Genomic DNA, 23,392 nt, shown 5'->3' with positions numbered 1-23,392 from the left:
TTGAAAAATTGGTACATAAAAACTTAAAATTTTTTAGATTTACATAATGTATGTGTGGGTGTGAGTAACCTAGGTTTTTAATGTTTTTCTGGGATTAAACATAGGTCTGATCAAATATGCCATTTTTAGAATGGAATTCTAGGGTACAGAACAAAGACTGACAGCTTTACATGGATTGTGCATTTACACAAGTTGGCTGTGTGTGTAGGATCTGTACAATTACCGAAATGGGATTTAAAAAGAATACATTTTGTGATCGTGTCATCTTCCACACAAATTTGACCCCAAAAAGGCCACCCTTAATGTAGAGAGTACTATAAACATTTTGGAAGTCACATGCTTGTGACTGATTGTGTTGAAGTGAGATGACAGTTTTGCAAACCACACAAACAGAAAATTAAAGAAGCAAAGGAAAACAATTTTAGTTTCTGTGGTATTGCAGGAACCTGCCACAAATCGGTTTGATATTAGGAGTTACTACAGATATTTTGAGGTCCCTTTAGTAAGATTTGCTTAATACAGTACCTTAGAAATAGGCCTACTTAATTGCATAGATCAGTCGTCATTATTTAAACAAAAAGAAGCATTTGCTTCTGTGAATGTTCAAATAGCAATGCCATATCAAGCCGGTCTCATTTGAATCATAAAGTCCAACTGGCCTCATAATTAAATATTTTATGCCTCAAGGCTACAGTTGAAGGGTCACTTCCTTGTTTTAACAATCCATTTAAAAAAGGCACCACAATAACCAGCACAGAATAAAAAGGTGCGGAACTTTCCCGTTCCGGTAATATCCTTTATCATCCAAGAGGTTGGGATGACCGTGGCATAGAGTGCGTCAAATTATGCGGGTGAGTAAATTTCCTACATTACCCCACTATCAGCTCAAGAATAAACCATCGCAACCGCATGATCACCACACACCACAAACCTCAGAGCGCAACCTGAGGAAATGCATTTAAACGCACGGCTGGAAAAAATGACCAGAAGCCATTTGGTATTTTTCCTTTTTTTTAATCAAGAGAAAAGCAAATCAGCAAGATGATGCCACAGCAACATTCAATCACTGATGGGAATCATAAGTATTATGTAATAATGAAAAATACAAATCCAGGCCACAGGTGTGTGGCTTTTGCACTCTACAAAAGCAGAAAATCCACATTCACAGCTTTTACTGTGTATATGAATAATCAGAGCAGTTCTTGAGTAGTGATAGTTCAAAACGTGCGTTTACTGTGATTCTTGCCAAAATTAAGATGGAATAAACTTAACACCTTCAAGTCACTTTGCTTAAATGTTAAAACTCAATGATAGAAAAAAAAAGGTAGATGAGACCTTTTAGGGTAAGGGAGGAGAACACACTCAAAATGGTGGATTTCCACAAATACAGTATATTCCATCTATAAAACTGTCAAGAAAGCCGAAGGGCCTAAAAGTTACACATACATAAAAAGATGAAAATCTGAATTGCTGTAAAGGAAAGGGAGTAAGTAAACACAGTCCTCAGTGCTTTCTCCCTGATTTTCCATGTAAGATGGGCTTTGCCTGAATCGCCATGGTAACGCATTCCGTGGTCAGATTCTAAGCAACGGGCTGAAATGCAGCCCTGTGCTCCCCCCAGTTAACCAACAAGGAGCGTGTTCGTGCCGACAGACCTTTAGTATTAGCAACACTGTCCGAAAGATAAACGGTTAACACAAGGCCAAGGTGCACACGTTTCACACGGGAAAGAGCAAGAGTGTTAATGACGTTCACAAGCTTCTAGGAGCAGGGCTTCAGTGTTTACACCAGTGCATAGTATGTTACAGCGACACGTCCCAGATTTAAGTTTATAATGGAAAATAAAGGTTTTATTTGCTTTGATGCATGCATACAAAACACAGACAGCTTTTCCCCAATTGGCTTAGCAAAGCAGAAGGACGTGTCGTTAGTATCTACCACCCTGCTGTGGTTGGTGCTCACAGTGATGGCAAGCTAAGGGAGACTTATTGAACATCGTACTGCAATACTGTACAACCTCTTTAAACAGTCAAGATGATTCATTTAATCAGCAGTTCCTCCTAATTATAATTTTTTTCTCAAAAAAAAAAAAAATCCTTTTCTTGATTAAAAGTAAAACCCAAATGACAAACTTTCACCGTAGGTCCATTTCCTAAATCTGTTTGTCTGCCCATCTGAAATGTTCATCTGTATCTCTACATCATGTTAGCTCTTTGCTCCAGTACTGTTATCACAAAATAAAGTAGCTTTGGGTGCTGAGGAGAGAGAGAGATGGTGAGTGCATAGGGGCACTGGGCCAGGTGGGGCCGGGGGGGACAGACGGGTTTTGTTTTTGGAGGGGGGGTAGGTTTGGGGGCGACGGGACTATCGGTCCATCTCATCCAGCAGGGGCGTGGCGTCCCCCGCGATGGACATGGGTGTGCTCTCGATCATGGGGCTGGGCGAGGGGCGGGGTGTCATCCTGGGCTTCTGCTTTTTCCGCTCGGCCTCTTTCTCCTGCAGCCACTGCTCCGCCATCTTCCCCCAGTCCACTGCCGTGTGAGTGTTTGTCCTGCAAGGCGGGAGAGGACAGAGCACTTTCAGACTGGCCGCAACACAATGCGAATCACTCTATAAATGTCTACCATGCGCAAGCTCATCGTCAGCCCATATTTATCTGTTTTAACAAATAATTTACATTTTTTAATGGACAGTTAACTACAGGAGTTTGCAGAACCCTGCTTCTGAAGAGCCACATGGTCTTCTGGTTTTTCTGTTACTCAGCACTTAAAGCAGTTGATTAAAACCTGGTTTTGATGGATTAGAACTGGTTGCCAATTTTAAGGCAAAAATAAGAACCAGCAGACCCAGAGGCTCTCGAGAACCCTGGCTCACAGTTTTATTAAATCCATTTGTAATGAAAGATTAACTAAAATAATTGAGCTTGAGCATCTTGCAAGGCTACAGGAGCAGTAATCCCCCAAGACTTGAGCCTACTAGCCCAGTGCCTGAAACCCAACACCACCCTGTATTCCTGGCAACATTAAGGTTTGATGTGCTTACTTTGGCTGTGGCGTTCTGACGCGGGACGAGGACGAGGAAGGGGTGGAGGAAGGGTGGTGCCCGTGCGAGGACTGGGGGGTGCTGCTGGGGTACTGGGGCGTTGTCATGGCCTGTTGCTGGCTGGGGGTGGTGTACGAGTAGCTGGGGGTCATCAGGGGCGTCGTGATCGGCTGTTGGGCCGGAGTGGCGAAAACCTGAGGAGAGAGCAGGGCGTGAGAGGGCGGCCGTGTGGAGGGACGTGAAGATTAAACCAGCTCGCCCTCTGGGCAAGGCCTCCTGCTGAGGGACATCCCATACACACACATAACACAGTGGCTTATGCTAAAAGAACGGCTGGTGTTAAGTAGAGCGGTTAAGAACAGCCAACCGAGGTGGAAGCCCAAGGAAAGGGCTTCGCGCTAAGTGAAGAGGAGAGGAGAGGAGCGCCTGCGAGACGTACGTGGTAAGCACTGCTGCTGCCGCCGCCCCCGCCGCTGCTCCCGCCGGTGTAGCCGTACTGGCTGGACGCCCACTGCGCCGGCGTGGAGTTGGGGTTCTGCCCTTGTCCCGTCACCGCGGCGATGGCGTTGAACATCTGGGAGGTCATGTTCCGGGGGAGGGAGCTGACCGCTCGAGTCAGGTCTGTGGGAGGGTGGGGAGGGGCACAGAGAATTAAGAGCAGAAATGGAGTCAAAATAATAGAAAAACAGGACATCCATTTCACCAAATTCAGGCTACTCACTTCCTTTGTACAGTCCATGCAACACCTCCTAAAAGAACCCCCCTCTTCCAAAAATCACAGTCGTTCAACATTATTTTTCATCTGGCTGATCCAATAATTACCTACTAATATTTTTTTTTTTTTTTTTAAACCAAATTCAGGCCAATCAACTGAATATAAATGATTAGAGACAGGCTGTACATTGCATACTGTGAAAGCAGAACTGACCTGCGATGTTGATGTTAGCAGGTGTGGCATTGACTGATGCCGGCGTTCGCGTTCGGCTGCTGCTGCTGGGCGTGATGCCTGTCAGACGACAAGGAGGACGGTCATTTTTTCCCCTCTGTATTAACATTAGTACCTGACCCACCGGGCAGTTTAACACTGGGACTGGCGGTGCATACCTGGCACTGGTTCCTGGTAATGGTCCTTGAACCAACGGAAGAGACCGTTTACTGTGGGGAATATCTGGGATCTGTATCTGAAGCCATCGGGGGTGATGGTCACAAACTCAACCCTGCAGAACACATCAGCGTATGGGGAGACATTAGACAAAGAAAAAAGAACGCCTATTGCGATTACATTTTCTAATGGGGAAAAATAATTGACTTTATATTTTTGACCACATTGTTGCAGTTGACTTTCATTGCAATGGGTGGTTGAAACACCTACACTGGAGCCAACCGCACTGGAGCTAGTGAGCAACTTCTCTCATCAAGACAAGGAAGTGAGCTCGAAAAATGAAGCCCGGTTTTGGCCGCTTGGTCTGGACTTGAACACCCATGAAGGCTGCTGCCTCTACTACATGAGCTGCGGTGGAACAGCTTTTCAGGTCATGTATTACAGGTAGACCCCTTCTAGGTTGTTCAAGGTCAGACGCACTGCTGACACAGTGCTGGATACTCTAGTCTGTAGGTAAGGGGGAGCAGAGATGGGCTGAATGGCCTGCGTTCTCATGTATATTGCAAAAAATGGAAGCATTCCAAGTTGCACAGTGTAAAGATGCTGCTGCCGACCCACTGCACACTCTGACACATTGAATGGTGGATAATCTGCAAGGGAGAGGTGGTAACCTTGGTTTCCCTCGGGGCTGGTAGCCCAACAGGAACTTCCCTGGTAGGTCCTTGCAGGCAGACACATAGTAGGGGATAAACGTGGGCTTTTCCTTTTTAGCTTTCACCAGGATCTCCTCCATTTTCTACAAGATGAAGAAAAAAAACAAATCGGTTCATGCCACTTTCCCCAGAGACCCATTGCCAGCGGACCTGAATACCAAATCTGAAACCCCACTCAGCAGAGAACATGTTGAAATGGTGAGGGTGAAAAAAGAAAAGCACTAATATGGTTTAAGACATTCATCTCACGCAAACACACTCACACACAGGCAAACATGCACAGGCAAAAAACGCACACACACAAAGCTCTGTTTAATAACACTGAACTCAACAAACCTTTCTGTCTCCGCCATTACAGTCCTGGAAATACTTGTGGCCGAGGAGGTCGCGTGCAAACGCTGCCATTGGCTGAACGTAACGAGCTGTGATTTCGTCCAAATCTTCAAATTCCTACAAAGGCAACGAGAGGGGGACAAAATGGAGAAGGGAGAGAAAATTATGAAATAATAGTAAACAAAAGGTATAATGCACACGTCTATTTTAAATATGTGGAATTTTAAGAATGTCATTTTAATTTATTCATTTTTCATATATACATATTGAGGCTATATCTCAATATCAGCTATCAGCAATACTTTGTACATTTTGTGTTGTAATACCCTTTCTGACCTCAATAACATTCTATTTCAGTATATAAGGATAAGTTGAATTTCCATAAGGATAGGGGACAGTGTGGTGCCTTTGTCTCAGAGGACACAGGAAGTGAGTGTAGACAGGAACTTGAGCACCATGCCCACCTCGTTATTGATCCAGAGGGTGTGCCCCAGGCTGAAGGCGTTCTCCTTGCCCTCCTCGCGCACGTCCACGTGCTGGTAGATCCCGTCGGCCACCTTCCAGGTGACAGTCAGGTGGTTCTCCCCCTTGCTGCTGGGCCGGATGATGACGTCGCCCTGGTCCATGGACTCCATCATCTTCTCCGCCTGCTTGAAGTTGATGTTGTGGAAGGACGGGTGAGCGATCACCCTTTTGATGTAGGCTGAGTGGGGAAAGGAGAACAAAGACAGAAAAGCTTAGCGCTTCCATGCCTGGTTTAATCCACCAACTGGCTAAAGCACTCCTCACTTCCAAGGCCTTAAAGTGGATGCAGACTAAAAGGAAATTGCAGTAATGTGCAGACACATTCCTCCAGCCCTGGATGAGATCCCTGCTACAGGCCGTATTAGTGAGGGATGAGGAAGAGAACGGCTTCATTGAACGTACTGGTGCGTTGCTGCTTCTTCTTCATCTCCTCTTCCTGCTTCAGGTCCTCCGCCTCGGCGTCAAAGTCATAGTACGTGTCCTTGGGCAGCTTCCACTCATTGTTCTTGTCCATCAAGTCCGACGTTCGGCAGGTGAGGTCCACGCTGAACTTCTCGATGTCGATCTTCATGATCCGGCAGTGGACAGTCATCCCAACCTGTCATAATACAGTCAAGGTTACTCTAATGTAGCCAGCAATCAAACTCGTCAGTCTGGGATATTTTTTTTGGATACAAGATTACTGGATCCAAACAAGCAAATGTGGTAAAGGTATAAGTGAAAAAGAGCAGCACACCAATAACCCCCAGATTAACCAAGGATAATAAAATGGGGACAAGACAGTCAGAATGTCTCATAGAAAGAAAACAACAGAACAATACAGATAGTGATTGATGGATACTTTCTGACTATACTTTCAAGATCCCTGTGGGAATTACCAAGAAGTATCCACCAATCAGTCGTTTGATTCATAGTCATCAACGTACTCAGTGACTAGTTTGGAGGCATGCGCTGATTAGTCTACATTTTGGGTGACAACATGACCTTCCCATCCCTATTTAATTATCCCCAGATTGCACACCTTCCTCAGTGCTATACAGGTAACTTGCACATGAGCACAGGGTGTTACCTTTACTCTCTCCTCAGGGTGCTTCACCACTTTGTCGCTGAGGAACTTGGTGGGGATGAAGCCGGTGACGCCGTTATCCATGCGCGAGCGCACGCCGATGGCCTGTCCGGGACAGGAGCCGCTGTCGAAATGATTCCACACCTGCGGGGGAGAGGGAGGACGAGGACGAGGTCATTCTCACTGGGAGATAGCCTTCCTCTGGGAGCAGCACTCAGGTACTTTAACAATGAATACCACCACCCGCTTAATGGAAATGACTGCAAATGGCAGGATTCATTTAAGAAACCGAGTTATACTAACATTAGCTGAGTTAATGGAGTGAGCCGAAGACAATGACAAAAGTTAATTCACTTCTGTGAAAATGAAAAGCATGAACATGAGGAGCTGCCATATGATGTAATATGTGGTTCACAAAAGCAATATTTGCGAGCCTGTTTCTTTGGGCTGTTTGTCCCCAGTGGTTTGTTGCCATGTATGTCAATATGTCACTTTTTTGGGGTATTGGGTCAAGACTCAACTCTACCGACCACACTGATCTCATCACACAACTTGGTTCCTCTGCTAATTTAGCAACGACCTATCAATCAACTGGCCAAGCAGTTCTACCCATGTGACACCAGGTTTAACTTGTCACAGCACTGTCAAACACTGAATGTATTTCAAAATCCAGAGGAATGTCACAGAACTGCCAAATCCTCATATATTTGGAGAATGACATATTACTCGTCAACAATTATGGTTTATGCTTTTTGTGCTTTCACTCTCCCTGGGTATAATGACAATAAATTTGAGATGAGTGGAAAAAGGAGACTTCATCACGTTCAATGACACCATTCATTCAGTCAGACGCACACAGCCACTCACTGGCGTTCCCCACACACAGGACGGGGTGGCGTTTACCGCACACGCGGCGCCAGGGGCCTGGGCATGGCGGTCTCACCTCGCTGAGCTCGGGGAAGTTGTCCTGCTGGCAGAAGGGGCACTGCCACAGGCCCGTCTCGTCATTGCGAATGGCCTGGTCGTAACTCTCCCCCTGGGGGCGCCGGTGAGCTATGCCCGTCACCACGCTGGTGATCAGTTTACCTGCGGAGGGACGAGCGGAAGTGGAGGAAGCATGTGAAGCACATGGAGAAACAGAACTCGCTACTGTTCTCAAATCTAACGGCAGAAGCAGAGTTTTTGAACCCAGTTAATTTCGCTACACAGGAAAGAAATTAGATGCTGCCCACACACTGAATGTTTCATCTCGATTAATTTACTGCTTTGTCTTTATGAAAAAAGTGAATGAGCTTGGTAAATCATGGTAAATACAATAATAATATAAATATATGACTGGGTTGCTCCATACCCATGTTTGGTGACTGACATGTAAGGCTACAGGTGCTTACCGATGTAGAAGGTCTCGGGTGTCTCCTTGGTGAGCAGGTTAAACACCTCCTCGGTGTTGGGGGGCCGGTAGGGGGCCCTCAGGTCTTTGTACCTGCAGCTCAGCTCGGCACGGATGTCGTACAGGGTAATGCCCTTGTTCCCATAGCCCTGAGAACGCAGCGCACAGACGGTAAAGATACTACAAAGTCAGTTCACATCCATTGGCACTAGGGGGCATGCTGCCCATTTAATCGAAAAATAGAACACACCAACTTAGTTCCTTTAGTGTGTCCTCAGTGAGGGGTTTTCTGTTTTTAATGTCTAGTTAATTTTCTTGAAATAATCAAAACATAAAAGCTAATATAACAAATTTATTAAGAGAATTATCTTTAAATAACGTCAGAAAATGTTTTTTATTCTTAATTACAACTGATTAAAAAAAAAAGACTAAAGAAAGCATTGCAGTTCTTTTCCTTTTGCAGTGGCTAAAAAATCAAGTTTACGTGGCTTTCCAAACGTGGATTTGGAAAGCCATTACTCTGGAGACTCAAGATTTTAAATCCTCAAAGTGAACTTCAAGTAAATATCCATATAGAACGGACACACCATGTCACCCCTCCAGCTCTTGCATTTTACAAATAACTTGCCTTTACATAAAAAGGCTTAATGAAGACTCTAAATAGGTGAGACTTAAATAGCAGCCCACAGATATTCTAGAACTCGGTAGTTCACACCAATCGCATTTTCGTTTTAGTCTTGTTGGCCCATGATCTGGCTCCTCCTCCCCGCCTCCCTCGCTGCTGACCTGTCTCTCCAGCTCCTCGGCGAAGGCGTCCAGGTCCAGGTCCTTCAGCCTCTCCGGGTTCTCCAGGATCTCCTCCAGCGCCCCGGCCGGATTGGCGTCCTCCGCCGACTCGTCGTACTCCAGGGCGTCCACCGCCATCTTGCGGGCCCACTCGTACGTCTCGGGGTGCACGCGCGACCCATCCAGAACCTCGATGTAGGAGTCCGTGCTGCACGCGAAAACGAGCAGATAAGGTTACCACGGAAACGGCTCGTCTTTACAACAGACGTAATCACTGGGCTCTGCTTCGGCCAGCTGTTCTCTGTGGCCTCAGATGTCTGAGCAGGGATTTGTAAAAAAACCTAAAACGCTATCATGGTAAGAATATATAGTAATACAGCCTTAAATATGTTCTAATATACAATAATTTCAAATGCATATGAATTATCAAGTAACATTCTGAAATATAAGGATTCCACCAATAATCTGTTTAACAGATACAGAAATATACAGGCTAGGATGTTAGCCAACACAATTTACTGCAGTACGATTATAAAGGGGAATGTGAAAAATGACATCATGGCCTGATCTCTCCAGCCCCCCGCACGTGGCCCGGGTTCTGACCTGTCTCCTAGAGACGCCGTGTCGATCTTGATGAAGCCGGCGCAGTTGATGAAGACCTTGGGCCCCATGTGGCACATGGTGACCAGCTGGGTCCGGTTCTCCAGGCGAGTGTTGTTCTGCTTCAGGATCTGATTACCGAGCAGAGAGGACATTTTATAGATGCATCCCACACCCTGACAGATAAGAGCTAAAGATAGTGACATCCATACTGCCAGAGTGCAGAGGGTGCATTTATTAACATTTTGAAATTCAAAATGGTTGATTTGAATAAGCTAATGCTCTATGCTTGTGTTTCCGAGACATTTATTTACCCAACAACTGTGACATGACAAAATGAGGTCAGTGTTTGCAAAACAAAACAGCTCAGAAAGCACAACAGACATTAATCATGAACATCCCTCTTCAAATTGTAATTTGTCTGTGCACAAGATGCATTGTGTGTGAATCCCATGACATGATTTTGCCAGCATAATTAAAAATGCATGTCTCCATTTTCCAAAGTACCTTCTCTGCAACGAGCTGGTTGAGCTAATGAATTAATCTGCGTCAAAAGCTACCTGCTGCCTGCTACCTGCTACCTGATGGCACTAATTCCCCGGTTAAGAGAAGGGTGTGATTATTATGACAATTTCACATTAAGAACTTGAAATATAAACATGTGTACCTATAAACTCAGTTTCTTCATTTGCCAGGAGAGTTGATGAAGGAAATTGCGTGCAACAAGTCACATCCACTATCGTTTTCTGGTGATGCTGGTTCCCACTCCAGCAGCTGTGCTAGCGGAGGATGTAGGGTGGGGCTCACCTTGAGCAGGTGGGAGCCCTTCCGGGGCCCCAGGCCGCAGACGTACTGCACCAGGCTCTGCGTGTAGGGGTGGGCGATGGCCCGGTTCACGTCCACGCCCACCTCGTTCACCCGGTTGATGAACTCGCAGTACAGGGCGTTCAGCAGGTCCTCCTTCACCACGTGCTCCTGAGGAAGAGACGCGCGGTCACATGACACAGTTTAGGGACTAGATGCAATGTGCACAGACTGACAAACTCAAAATGCAACATCCCTTGTACCCTGTAACAGACTTACAACACTTCTATCATAAGAAGCAGTACACATAATGGTTTCCATTGGGTAAAATGAGACCCACCTTCTCAGTCTTTCTATGATTACATTGTATGGTTCAGTCTAGGCCAGTGGTCTCCAACCCTGGTCCTGGAGAGCTACAGGGTCTGCTGGTTTTCATAGTGACTCTGCACTTCATGAATCAATTAGAGCAGTTGATTACACAGTTGACTCAACTCACCTGGTGTCTTGGGTCTCAACTGGGTGCTGATTTTAAGGTGAAAACAAAAACCAGCAGACCCTGTAGCTCTCCAGGACCAGGGTTGGAGACCACTGGTCTAGGCTAATAAGACTTAGTGTCAAATGGCATTAGGATGGAAACTATCTCTGGCTTTCTGAAACACTGGCAGCAGCTGTAATGCAGGAAATTGATGAAGGTTAAGTGTTACCTGAAGGGGGTGGAGCTTGAGACACAGGATGTCCTCGTCGCTGCTGCACACCTGGGCGTACTCCACCAGGGGGTCCTGGATCTTCCGGGCCACAGACACCGCTTGGCGCAGGAGGGGCGGGTAGTCCCTGAAATCCGCCTGGAACAAACGTGCCTAAGCTTAGACCTGAGCTTGTACACACATTTCCCTGCCCCAGGGATAAAGGTGTTCATGGGGAAGGGGGGTATGGTTGTCGAGGTTACCTCAGACTTCTTGCTGTTCATGTACAGCATGGCCAGCTCGTTGTCCACCAGCTCCACCCCCACAGGCGGGAGGGAGGCTTCCTGCTCCAGCTCGCTCACCGTGCGCTTGATGTCCTCCATCACCATGTGGGCGTCCCTGCGGGCAGAGGGGTGGGGTGGGGGAGCACGGTTTGGTATGGACCAGCAGTGCGGGTGTGGGGGGGGGGGGGGGGGGGGGGGGGGGGCATCCCTAGCCATCCCGTGACCTGGCGAGCAGAAGAGCAGCTTACCTGTTCTCCCCTGCCACCGCCACCACGTGCGGCTTCTTGCTGATCAGAAACTTCTTCAGGTTCTCAATGTCCTGCAGCTGAGGGCAGAGAATGAGAGCATCCATCTGGAACTTGTACAGCCACACACTTATCCCTGCTCTCTACAGTGAGGGTCTGACACTCTGCTGTTCCACTGCTCACGGTAATCCATGTTGGTAATAATCAGTTTTAAGCGCTATGCACTGGGGTGTAATGATGCATTGATCCGGATTACTGTATGCATTCAAAGGGCAACGATCCAATCCAATTGATACAGCATGCAAAAATTGATCTGTATAGTTATGAATCATGGCAAAATATTTATTTATATGCCTATAATTATGGCAGTTTGCACTCTAGCAATAGTGCAAACATTATGGACTCAACCTCATCACTCATGCTAGTGCACTTTTTCCTTCTGTTAAACATGAAATGTTACACACAAGTGACGAGAACCATTAAAGTTGCATTTCCTTGCATGTTTTCATACATCCATTTATAAATATGGTAAAGCAATAGGTCATGCTTCAGAACCTGTATTAGATGTTTTTTATTTTCACCAGATTGCTGAACTAAACAAATTTAGCAGGGCTTCTAAAAATCTCATTTTTCATCTGACGTTCCATAAACAATATTTTCCCCTCCAAAACAGCATGTATCCTTTACCTTCTTCTCCCGCTCATCCTCTCTCCAAGCGTTCCTCCTCTTCAGGAAGTAGGGAAGCCGCAGGAAGTCCACCACCTCTCCTTCACCGTTGATGAGGGAGCAGAACACTGGGGTGTCCCTGTCAGAAAGAAAAAAGAACGATCGTCCCATTTCACACCAGCGAAACGTCACACGGAAACGACCAGCAGAAGCCTCTTTGAGGAGCCGTCCTGCAGGACATGCCATGAGAGCGAGCGACTGAGAGAAACGGTTCGGCGTGCGACGTGTTCATCCCACGGAGAGCGACAGAGAGGCGGGGACGGGGGCTCTACCTGCTGGAGGCGAAGGCCACGCCCAGCACGCGGATGCCCTTGCCCTGGCTCTCGTCCATCAGGTCATCGTCCTCCTCCACCTGCTGGTCGGGCTTGTAGGGCGCCACCTTCAGCCAGTTGTACAGCTTCCTGCAGCAGCCCTGTGGAGCAGCGAAGGACTGGTGTGACGCTGTGGACCCCAGCCTACATCAGAACTGTGAGCTGCCACAGCTGCCGGGTGGCTCGTTCCGTTAAGGCTGTGATGCATGGAAGACCCCCATGGACTCGGATAAACTACGGCCGGTAGCTCTATAGGGCGGTGAGCAATTGTCGCCCAGTGTATATGAGGGTTCATTCAGTTAGGGGGTCTGCATTTCATCACTCAGTGACCCCCGTTGGTCGATCGGGCACCCTCAGATTGCATGTCAGAGCCGCATATGAAAGGTCTTCCTCAGACTGTTCTGTGTGAGCTTGGCTGTACTAGTCGGTGGTGTGAAAGGAAGCAGCTGGCGACACCATGCATTTTGGAGGAGAACTGCGGTTGTCTCCATTCTCCCGAATAGGCAGTGGGGCAGACTGAACATTGCAAATTAGGGTGGGAATCTGATATACGCAGGCCGACGCTGGATGCCAAATTAATATATAAAAGAATTATAAAAAATAAAATCTGTGACCTGCCAACATCTAAACATACTTCACATTTATTTGCTGAGCAGATAAGCCTAGAAAAACATAAGAAAATACAGTGCTCGCACACTATTCTCAGTAACAACAAATTCAATTGCGTGACACTGCAATCCAAGCTTATCATAATATGATAATGGAAAGACAATGCGTCCAAACAATATATATACGTAACGGACATGCTAGCAGTTTACCTTCCCTAAATATCTACCATGTTTAATCACAGAACATAACCCCTTCTCTCCCCAAAAATCATACAAATGTACTGAACCGCTGTGACGAGAGAAACATATGGTTTGTGGCTTCAGCCCAGCCCAGCCCTGTTACCTTGACGATGTTCTCCTTGGCCTCGGCGATCAGCTTGTTCTTGAGCTCCTTGGCCATCTGCGGGTAGAGGAACTGCTGCAGGGCGCGCTCGATGGCCAGGGTACGCTGCCTGTTCCACTCCTGCACCTGGTGGCTGAACTCGTCTCTGTAGTAGAACTGCTTGATCTCCTCGAAGTAGGTCTGGTCGCCCCCGTACCTGCCCGCCAAACGGACGAGACACGCACGAGTTGGCTACCCGCGGAGAGTGCTTCACTGAAACTCAAACACTATACGTCTACGCTCCCTTTTTTTAATACCCCCCAGAGTCTTTTTCACAGGTGACCAACACCAGATTTGTGCACTTAGACAAGCTGCATACTAGAAATGCAAGATACAACATTATATGCTGAAAATGCCAGTCATCAGCGATATGCTCAGCAAAAAAAAAAAAGAAAAAAGTGTGGCATGTGAAATCCAGGTGTACAGACAAGTCATACACAAGCTGAAATGGATAAATATGACGAGTGGGCTGTCATGTAAATTTGAACTTAAGAACAGTTTCTATGAAACCTTTTTCTGCTTACATATTCAGCACAAAAATGATTTTCATGTATCAGAACTGTCAAAAATAACATTTTTGATTTTGGCGAAGGAACCGTAAACCTTCGCTCTTTTTTTGTTGATGTTGTAGCATACATCTCGCGCCTGTACCGATCTTATTGAGGCTTTACTCATCCATCGCTTTACGGGTGTTCTTGTAGTCCTGCTAAACGCACCACATCTGTGAACCCCGTTACACTAACTGCAGTGAAGGACGCCTCAGAGGTCCTGGCTCACCCTTTCACTCCCACCAGGTCGATGCAGATGTCTATGGCGAGGAGGCCTTCCTCCTCAGCCTGGCACATCTTCAGGAACTGGTCGCCGTTGAGCTCCTTCACGGGCTTGTTCTTCAGGTACTTGAAGGAGTAGGCGTAATGAGCCTCGTCCACGTCCTGGAACACAGGGGTGAGGTGGGTCAGCCCCGCGGAGCCAGCAATGCTCGCCAATGTGCAGGACCACACTGCACTATCAGGGGCCTCTTAGCAATACAGGCGTCTGGAACAACTACAGCTCATCAAAATGACCATTTTTAAACAGTTATGTACAAAGTACCAAAGCAGCCAAATACAATGATACCAAGATCCTTTTATTCAGCTGAGATTTTGAGATGTTTATCCTAAGAGAAACACATGACACATACTGCTCATGGCAGAAGACATGGTATTTGTTTTTTTGGAAACGGAAATGCTTGCACAGCCTTTACAGAAGGCAGTTTATCTTTAAGCGCATATATATCACAGAACAGACACAGTGTCAGACCTTCCCGTCCTCATGTGCAGAAATGACATACTTTACCTGAAAAAGAAATGTCATCATTCCCCATTATAAAATGGTAACAGAACACACATCTATCTGGTTGGCTTAAAGAACATTCCATATTCCTGAGAGTAACACTGAAGTTCTCCACTCCTCCAAGTTGCTCTGGATAAGAATGTCTGCTAAGTGACTTATGAAAGGTAACTCTAAATGCAAGTAAAAAAAGGGGGTGGGGTTCGCCCCCAGGCCCCAGGAGAGGAGGGCCGTACCTTTTTCCCCTTCTTGGTGGGTTTGATGTTGATCTTGGCCCTCTCCTGGAAGGTCTGGCGGAGGACGTGGCGGACCAGTGGCTCGCGGGCGATCTGCATGGCCACCATGTAGCGCGTTCCCTCCAGCACCGCCTCGGGGGTGCTGAACTGGCTGCAGGGACACAGAACGCCGCGGGTCAGCACAATGCCACCCCTCCCGTATGAAAGCGTGCCCCCGGGTGCAGAGGTGCCCAGTGCCCCACCTGCACACGTAGTCCTTGGCCAGCTCCACGGGCTCGGCCGGAAACTGCTCCGTCTCGTGCCGCTGGTAGCTGTCGCGCAGATTCTCTCCAAACTGCTCCGGGGTCAGACCAAATTTCTTAGCAAGCCCGTCTGAATGAAGGAAAAATAACTCCTTATGAGCAAATTACCACAATGGAGCACACACACACACACACATACACACAAAGACACTCCCACAATGACTCTACCCGTTTCCTCTGAGCCAAAGCACTTGAGAAAGCACAAGTAATTTAGTATATAGCTCAAGTGTTAAATGCTAGTCTTTTGGAAAGAGAAACACTCACATACTGAGAATGCTCGTTAACAGATTTCATGGCAAGGCTGGAGTCCCGCTGGGATCTTCATCAGCCCTATCCCCGGGGGGATCAATAGGCTGCAATTACATTAGCCTGGAAGCAATTTATCTGCGCGAGCGTTTCTCTTTTCAAATTACCGGCTTCGGCTCCGCACCAGTGAAGGAAGCTGGATGCGCGTTTGTTAATTACTCCTCGTTAAATGTCTAATGAAGGCATTTCTGAGAGGCCCTCACCCAGTCCGGCAGTCTGACAGATACTGTACATGTCCCTGCGAGAGGCCAGCTTTAGATCAGGCCCCTTCTGTTCCTCCTCCTCTTCCTCTTCCTCCAGCTCTGCTTCCTGTTCTCCTGTGTGGGAGAAAGACGCCCGTCACTCACCCTGGTGTGGGAGGAGCCTCCGCTATAACGGCAGTAATTACACAGGGCAGAGAATGCTACAGCGGATTACTGTGCTTTTAACCGCCATGCTGTCCCACAGTCGGAGTCCTACCATCCTCCTCCGAGACCTCCTTGATCTTCTTCAGCTTCTTCTTGTTGGCTTTGGCAGCGTTCTGCATCTTGGGGATGTCCCGGCCGTAGTACAGCAGGAAGTGGTTGTACACATCGCTTAGCTCGTCGATAGACTGGACATCCTTTAGCCTGCCAGAGTCAGAGGACAGAAACAACATCACGTGAATGCTAACCATGTTTAGCTCAATCCGTATGTCCTCAATTTTTATTAAAACTCTTACGCTTGGCAAAACCAGGCTTCTGGTTTGGAACCATAAAACAATTTCTATCTGGCTGGGACAGATTGCTCAGCAAGTAAGGTCTTAAATTATTGTGCCCTAGGTGTGTTTATAACCTGCAGATAGTTCTTGTTTTTGTTTAATGCCATGGGACAGATGCATCAATTCAATTTCAGCGTAAGCAGTGTAATATCGCTGTGCTTGGACACGCTCCAGCCTGGCCGTACCTCTCCATGTCAGCAGTGTCCAGAGGCCGGATGCCGTCGGCTAGAGGCTTGTCTGGATCGGCAGAGATCTGCTCGAACTGGAAGGCCTGCATCTTCTGGAAGAGGCGGGTCAGGTTCTGTTTGCGGGTCTTCAGCTGGGTCCACTGTGGAAACATAAAAGAAATATAAGCCTGTCAGGTTTCAGTTCAGAGGCACTAAGGGAAAACGCTAACAGAACGTTCCCTTGCTCCAGGGAGCGCTCGGTTCAGAAAGACAAAGCGATGAAGCGTAGATTATGAAAATACCTTCTCGTCCCACTGCCAGACTTTCCACAGGTCATTGATGTTGAGCTCCGGCTCGACGTACTCCTTCCTGTAGAATGCTATGAATGGAACCTGTAGAATAATGACACCAAAAATTGGAACAATGGATGTATACTTTGAATGTGACTGATGAATGCTAATTAATTTGCTGGTCTTGGAATGCAAAATTTACTTGCCAAATCGAAACCCCTTATTCTACAAAAAATTCATACACAAGCATGCCATTACTGTAAAAAAACATTTTGTCATCTTCTATTGATTTCAACCCATGTCAGCTATTAAGCATACAAAATCTTATTACCTTAAAATATCTTATCACAGAAAATTACAAGGGAGTTCACTAGACTGCTCCAGACACCAACTGCTCCTATACTTGCAGGTTTATGTTGTCACCACAGTCAGTATCAACTTTCCTCATTTCAAAAACAAATAAATAAACTCTGCATGGTTCCCACCTCAAAGTGCTGGTTCCTCATAAAGTTCAGGGCCTCTTTTATCTTTTGGATGGTGCTGGGCCCCTTCCTGCTAAAGCTGCTGGTCGTTCCTCGGTCCAAGTAGTCGGTACTTTCCTGAAAAAAGAGCAGGAGCAACTTCAGATATCCATTTGGGAACTGCAATGATGAAAATTAGCTAAAAAAGTCTGTTGCTGATCCCAGTGATCTGTAGGGGAACTGCAGCGAAAGTGCCCTGTGAAACTGGAAAATATTCCGCTGGATGCTCTGGTAAGATGCAAAGAGTACCAGTGTTCCATTTGTTTTCTTCCAGTACTGAAAATTAGATGTGCAGCTATCAATCAGGCTGGGACATGGACCTTTCCCATTTCATGCAGCCTTCTACCGATTTTATACAAGTGTTAGCATAGCACCAGCCTTCAAAAAGGTAAGAATACGTGAAAATAAATTTGGGCAGGGGCAATTCTGTACCTGCATGGAGATGGTGGGCGTGGAGAACGCATTCCTGTAAATCCAGTCTGCCTCTTCCTCCAGCTCCTCATCCTCGGCAGGTTTCACGGGGATGGAACGCAGCTGAGAATGTCAACAACCGGTCAACACAGTGCAAGACATCCCCCTCCCAAAACACCCACGCTGTGCACATGCACAAACCCCCCACATACACCGGTCCCTCATGCACCCAAGCAATCCTTAATGTCCCTCCCTCAGGTGTGCACGAGCGCGCGCACGCGCACGCACACGCACACGCACACGCACACGCACACGCACACGCACACGCACACGCACACGCACACGCACACACACACACACACACACACACACCTGGAACCTCTCAGGCATGTCCGTGGAGCGAATCTCGTTGTCCTGGTCCGTCATGTGGCTGCTCTCCAGCTCGCTGGGCTCATAGATCTCGAAGATGCTGCGCCTGCCCACGCGCTTCTTGGTCTGCTTCTTGGGCCTGTCCCAGGACTCCTCGTCCGCATCCTCCTCCTCGTCCTCGGCGTGATCGTACGCCTCCGTGTCAAACTCTGCAAAGTCAAAGTCCCCGCCGAAAATCTCCTGGGCCTCCTGCAGGGCCCTGTGAGGACAGAGCGTCTGTCGATGACGGCTCGGAATACAATGCACCAGAGGCATCGGAGTACGTGTTTTGCTTACAGTAAAATGGGCTCTCTGGGAAGGCCCATCATACTTACGCATCTGTGTATCCTGGGAACTTCTTCCCCCATTTGGGTTTCCTCAATGGCTGCCCATCATCGTCCACAATGAAGTCATCAATATCTGAAGATTTCACACACAGACCACAGTATTATACGAGTACCATTAAGATTCATTGATCCATTTAAGGAAAACCCGTGAGAGTCATGGAGAAGGCTATGGTCAGAGGTCACACTGGCATACAGAAATCAGAATTTTCAGAATGCAGGCAATAAAGATATGAAGCTAATCCCTCACCCCCCCCCCCCCCCCCCCCAAGTGTGAAGTGAACTGGCTAGTAATAATAATAGTTATTTATTAACTAGATAGGCAATGCAGTTCAAGAGAGTCCCAACGTGGCAACTATCAAACACACTTCACTAATACTTGCTGTCTCTGTCCACAGTGGATTTAATGTAGCCATTGCTTGACTGTGGTAAAAGCAGCCACAAATATACATTTTGGGTGGCCCAGCTGCATGTGGTTTGGGTTGTCAAGCATTCTGTAATGAGGTATCTTTTTATAATAATGCAGCTAACCAACATGTGCAGTAGTTGAATGTATCAGAAAACAAAATCACATTCCCCTGCCACAGCCCAATGTTCCCCTTCCTCACCCGACTCTTCCTCGTCCTCTTCGTCTTCCCCGTGGGGTAGGGGCATGTCCACGGCCTCCCCCTCCTCAGCATCACCGTCGCCCGTGAAGATCTCGTCCGCAATCAGGTCCTTCTCGTGGGCTTCCCTACCATCATCGTCCTCCTCATCTTCATCATCAGCCATATTTCTGACACGGCTAAATTTTTTCTGTCGTGGTCAGGAATACATATTTACTAATGATGTAAATACATATCCAGTACAGGATAAAAAGGAGTCTGTTCAAAATGACAATTAAACAGATTAACTCTGAAGACGTGACCAGTGAAATGAGATTTTGGCAAAGCATTCTGCAGCTAAATATTGGCAGCAGTGTAATGGTGTTTCTCTACGACAAGACATATACACTTAAAAACGCTTCTCGCCATATTACACAAAAAACAGTACTGTGCACATATCTCATTAATTTTCACAGAAGATCCGTCTCAACAGTGACCACTAAGTGCTCTTAATGGTTGATAATGGAAAGCGAAAACCTCAAGTTGAGTGGCTACATGTATGTTTCAATAAAACTAGAGCAGTTAATATCTGAAGATTTCACACACAGACCACAGTATTATACGAGTACCATTAAGATTCATTGATCCATTTAAGGAAAACCCGTGAGAGTCATGGAGAAGGCTATGGTCAGAGGTCACACTGGCATACAGAAATCAGAATTTTCAGAATGCAGGCAATAAAGATATGAAGCTAATCCCTCCCCCCCCCCCCCCAAGTGTGAAGTGAACTGGCTAGTAATAATAATAGTTATTTATTAACTAGATAGGCAATGCAGTTCAAGAGAGTCCCAACGTGGCAACTATCAAACACACTTCACTAATACTTGCTGTCTCTGTCCACAGTGGATTTAATGTAGCCATTGCTTGACTGTGGTAAAAGCAGCCACAAATATACATTTTGGGTGGCCCAGCTGCATGTGGTTTGGGTTGTCAAGCATTCTGTAATGAGGTATCTTTTTATAATAATGCAGCTAACCAACAACGTGTTTCTCTACGACAAGACATATACACTTAAAAACGCTTCTCGCCATATTACACAAAAAACAGTACTGTGCACATATCTCATTAATTTTCACAGTAGATCCGTCTCAACAGTGACCACTAAGTGCTCTTAATGGTTGATAATGGAAAGCGAAAACCTCAAGTTGAGTGGCTACATGTATGTTTCAATAAAACTAGAGCAGTTAATATCTGAAGATTTCACACACAGACCACAGTATTATACGAGTACCATTAAGATTCATTGATCCATTTAAGGAAAACCCGTGAGAGTCATGGAGAAGGCTATGGTCAGAGGTCACACTGGCATACAGAAATCAGAATTTTCAGAATGCAGGCAATAAAGATATGAAGCTAATCCCTCCCCCCCCCCCCCCAAGTGTGAAGTGAACTGGCTAGTAATAATAATAGTTATTTATTAACTAGATAGGCAATGCAGTTCAAGAGAGTCCCAACGTGGCAACTATCAAACACACTTCACTAATACTTGCTGTCTCTGTCCACAGTGGATTTAATGTAGCCATTGCTTGACTGTGGTAAAAGCAGCCACAAATATACATTTTGGGTGGCCCAGCTGCATGTGGTTTGGGTTGTCAAGCATTCTGTAATGAGGTATCTTTTTATAATAATGCAGCTAACCAACAACGTGTTTCTCTACGACAAGACATATACACTTAAAAACGCTTCTCGCCATATTACACAAAAAACAGTACTGTGCACATATCTCATTAATTTTCACAGAAGATCCGTCTCAACAGTGACCACTAAGTGCTCTTAATGGTTGATAATGGAAAGCGAAAACCTCAAGTTGAGTGGCTACATGTATGTTTCAATAAAACTAGAGCAGTTACTTCTTTTACGACATAGCTAAGCATGCACTTAAACACATTTAGTCGTCATGTTAAAACTAAACCAATCAAATTAGCAGAAATTATGATATTTACCCTCTTAACTTTCACGCCCAAGTTCTCCTCAATAAGATCAATGTCATCGTCATCCAAGCGATAGTCATAGCCTGGACAGCAAATAACAGTTAAACAATCTTAAATGCAGAATAAAATCAAGGATGTTCCCACTGAAAACCTAACCGTTTGCACAGTAACTCCAAATTTGACATTATTTTTTATTTGGCTGCATACACATCGAGGATTAAAAAATTAGAAAATTACAATAAGATTACCTGGTTAGAAATAACATAAAATCATTAAATCAAACTGCGTGCTAAAAGATGCCAGTTCGGGCAGGGTGGTCCCATGATCACTTACTGCGCTTCTTCTTACGATGCCCAATCTCTTCACCAGAGTCACTGGCAGCACCTCCGCTTGCCTCTGCATCATCATCCTCCTCTTCTTCCTCTTCGTCATCATCCACATCGTCATCAATTAGCCCCAGCAGGTTTCCGTGCTCATCCTGGTCCTCAGTGTTCTCCTCTTCTTCCTCTTCATCTGAGACACAAATTAATTAGCCACGTTATTCACACACTGCGGCTATCCTATTAACAAGCCTGTCTCGATTTAGGACAACACACCCGAATCAAGTCTTTTAAATGAGACTGAAAACAAAGTCTATGCCGACTTCAATATCAACGTTTACTTTAAAGTGCTGTCACTCATCTCTCGCTTACCATCATCAACTTCCATAAGCTTCGGTTTCTTTTTTGGTTGTATGTCCCTCTCCTCGAATTCCTCCTCGGACTCCTCTGCCTCGCTTTCAATGAAGTCAGACATATTGGTAGGGTCTTCTGAAAACCCAACCCTAAAACAGAATCAAAATATTAGCAACAGTAGCACGACGTCTTACTATCATTTAACACAGCCAATTCAATAACAACGGTATGACGTTATTTAGTAAAGAAAGAGGTTGGATGGAAAGGGTAGAACCTGTCGCCATTCGATTAAAAGACACATTTTGTCATTATTATAAAGCCAGATGTAGGCACACGGGACATGTTACCACTATTAGGCAAAATTGCCACTGAATGCACGACAGATGATAAACATGAGAAAACATGAACACTGCTGGACAGCGCCTTATTACTGGTGATGCTTACAGCACCGTCTATATAATGCAGACAAATTCCATGTAACTGTCCAATTTCACATAACTAGAAAGCTAGCAACCAAATGGAAACCTGAGTATTGCGATGTGCCAGATAACGCTTGCTCATCTGACTAGAACTTCATCAGTGAGCACAAACAGATTGCTAACCAACAGAGTAGCCAGAATCGACAGAGCTGGCTGGTTAGCCAATGCTCGCTAAATCCGTCGTTACCTAGAAAAACACGGCTAACTCAGTTAGTAGCGTAACATTAAACTAAGCTGTTGTGCCCGTTCTTACAGCTAACCAACGAGCTAATATACAGACCCACCTCTCCCGGATTCACGTTAACGTCTTTACTTGGTTCTACACGACATTATAAGTAAAAATCCAACCAAATAATGGTTCGACCATCGAGACGGCTAGCTATTGTTAGCAAGTCAGCTAGCCAATTAGCTAGCGTTAGCGTGCTGGTTTGCTAACCAGCGCTTCAATGCGTCAACGATACAACACCGCAATATCGTGTCGGCTGACATCCGAACGACACATCATTTATAATGTACATTCATGCGAGGCACAGAACAAAACATCAAGGCCTGTTTCATAAGCCAAACGACCAGTTAAACAACAAGCACATAAAACGATCATGGCTTAAATAAAGAGGAAAAACTAAGATGGTACATAATCAAAATATACACTGCAGTACTTTCAGTAACACGATATAGAACACGCTAAACTCGATCAGTTACCTGTTGTCGTGCAGCTAGTTCTCCGATGAAAAAAAATAAAATGAAACCCTAAAATATTGACGAAGATGTAGCTACAGTCTCAGCAAATAAAAGTAGCTCTCTATCAAAAATGGGTGCGAAGTTCGGCGTGATAATAATAATTCCGGGATAAGGAGATGGAACTTCCGGTCTATTTAGTGAACCTGAACCCACCTGCTGGGCATTTATATAAACGCCGCATCTTGTTACTCGAACGACAACTGTCATATTACAAAAATAACGCTTACAAAATCGCGGTTTAAAATAGGCCGAAGTAAATTCCTGTTAACC

The 23,392-nt window shown here is 46.0% G+C and overlaps 1 protein-coding gene across 1 annotated transcript; it reads right to left on the bottom strand.

Moving 5' to 3' along the window:
* Positions 1 to 998: 998 nt before the first annotated feature.
* supt6h (SPT6 homolog, histone chaperone and transcription elongation factor) lies at positions 999 to 23,238 on the bottom strand. The gene is made up of 37 exons (XM_035434167.1): positions 23,084 to 23,238; positions 21,921 to 22,051; positions 21,562 to 21,741; positions 21,241 to 21,311; positions 19,262 to 19,448; positions 18,645 to 18,729; positions 18,274 to 18,529; positions 17,923 to 18,024; positions 17,455 to 17,568; positions 16,982 to 17,071; positions 16,698 to 16,840; positions 16,233 to 16,381; positions 15,977 to 16,090; positions 15,408 to 15,537; positions 15,166 to 15,316; positions 14,378 to 14,532; positions 13,562 to 13,757; positions 12,572 to 12,711; positions 12,261 to 12,378; positions 11,577 to 11,653; positions 11,308 to 11,443; positions 11,066 to 11,203; positions 10,365 to 10,532; positions 9,561 to 9,688; positions 8,958 to 9,165; positions 8,173 to 8,320; positions 7,725 to 7,867; positions 6,785 to 6,925; positions 6,118 to 6,313; positions 5,655 to 5,893; positions 5,194 to 5,307; positions 4,816 to 4,940; positions 4,147 to 4,259; positions 3,971 to 4,048; positions 3,482 to 3,663; positions 3,043 to 3,236; positions 999 to 2,551 (listed from the first exon to the last, which is right to left on the bottom strand). The coding sequence occupies exons 2-37, from the start codon at positions 22,021 to 22,023 to the stop codon at positions 2,365 to 2,367; spliced, it is 5,199 nt and encodes a 1,732-aa protein (XP_035290058.1). The 5' UTR covers positions 22,024 to 22,051; positions 23,084 to 23,238; the 3' UTR covers positions 999 to 2,364.
* Positions 23,239 to 23,392: the final 154 nt, after the last annotated feature.

The sequence above is a fragment of the Anguilla anguilla genome, chromosome 9, assembly GCF_013347855.1.
Source record: "Anguilla anguilla isolate fAngAng1 chromosome 9, fAngAng1.pri, whole genome shotgun sequence".
NCBI lineage: Eukaryota > Metazoa > Chordata > Actinopteri > Anguilliformes > Anguillidae > Anguilla > Anguilla anguilla.
Note: the sequence above shows the minus strand (reverse complement) of the source record. Positions and strands in the feature narration are given on the sequence as shown.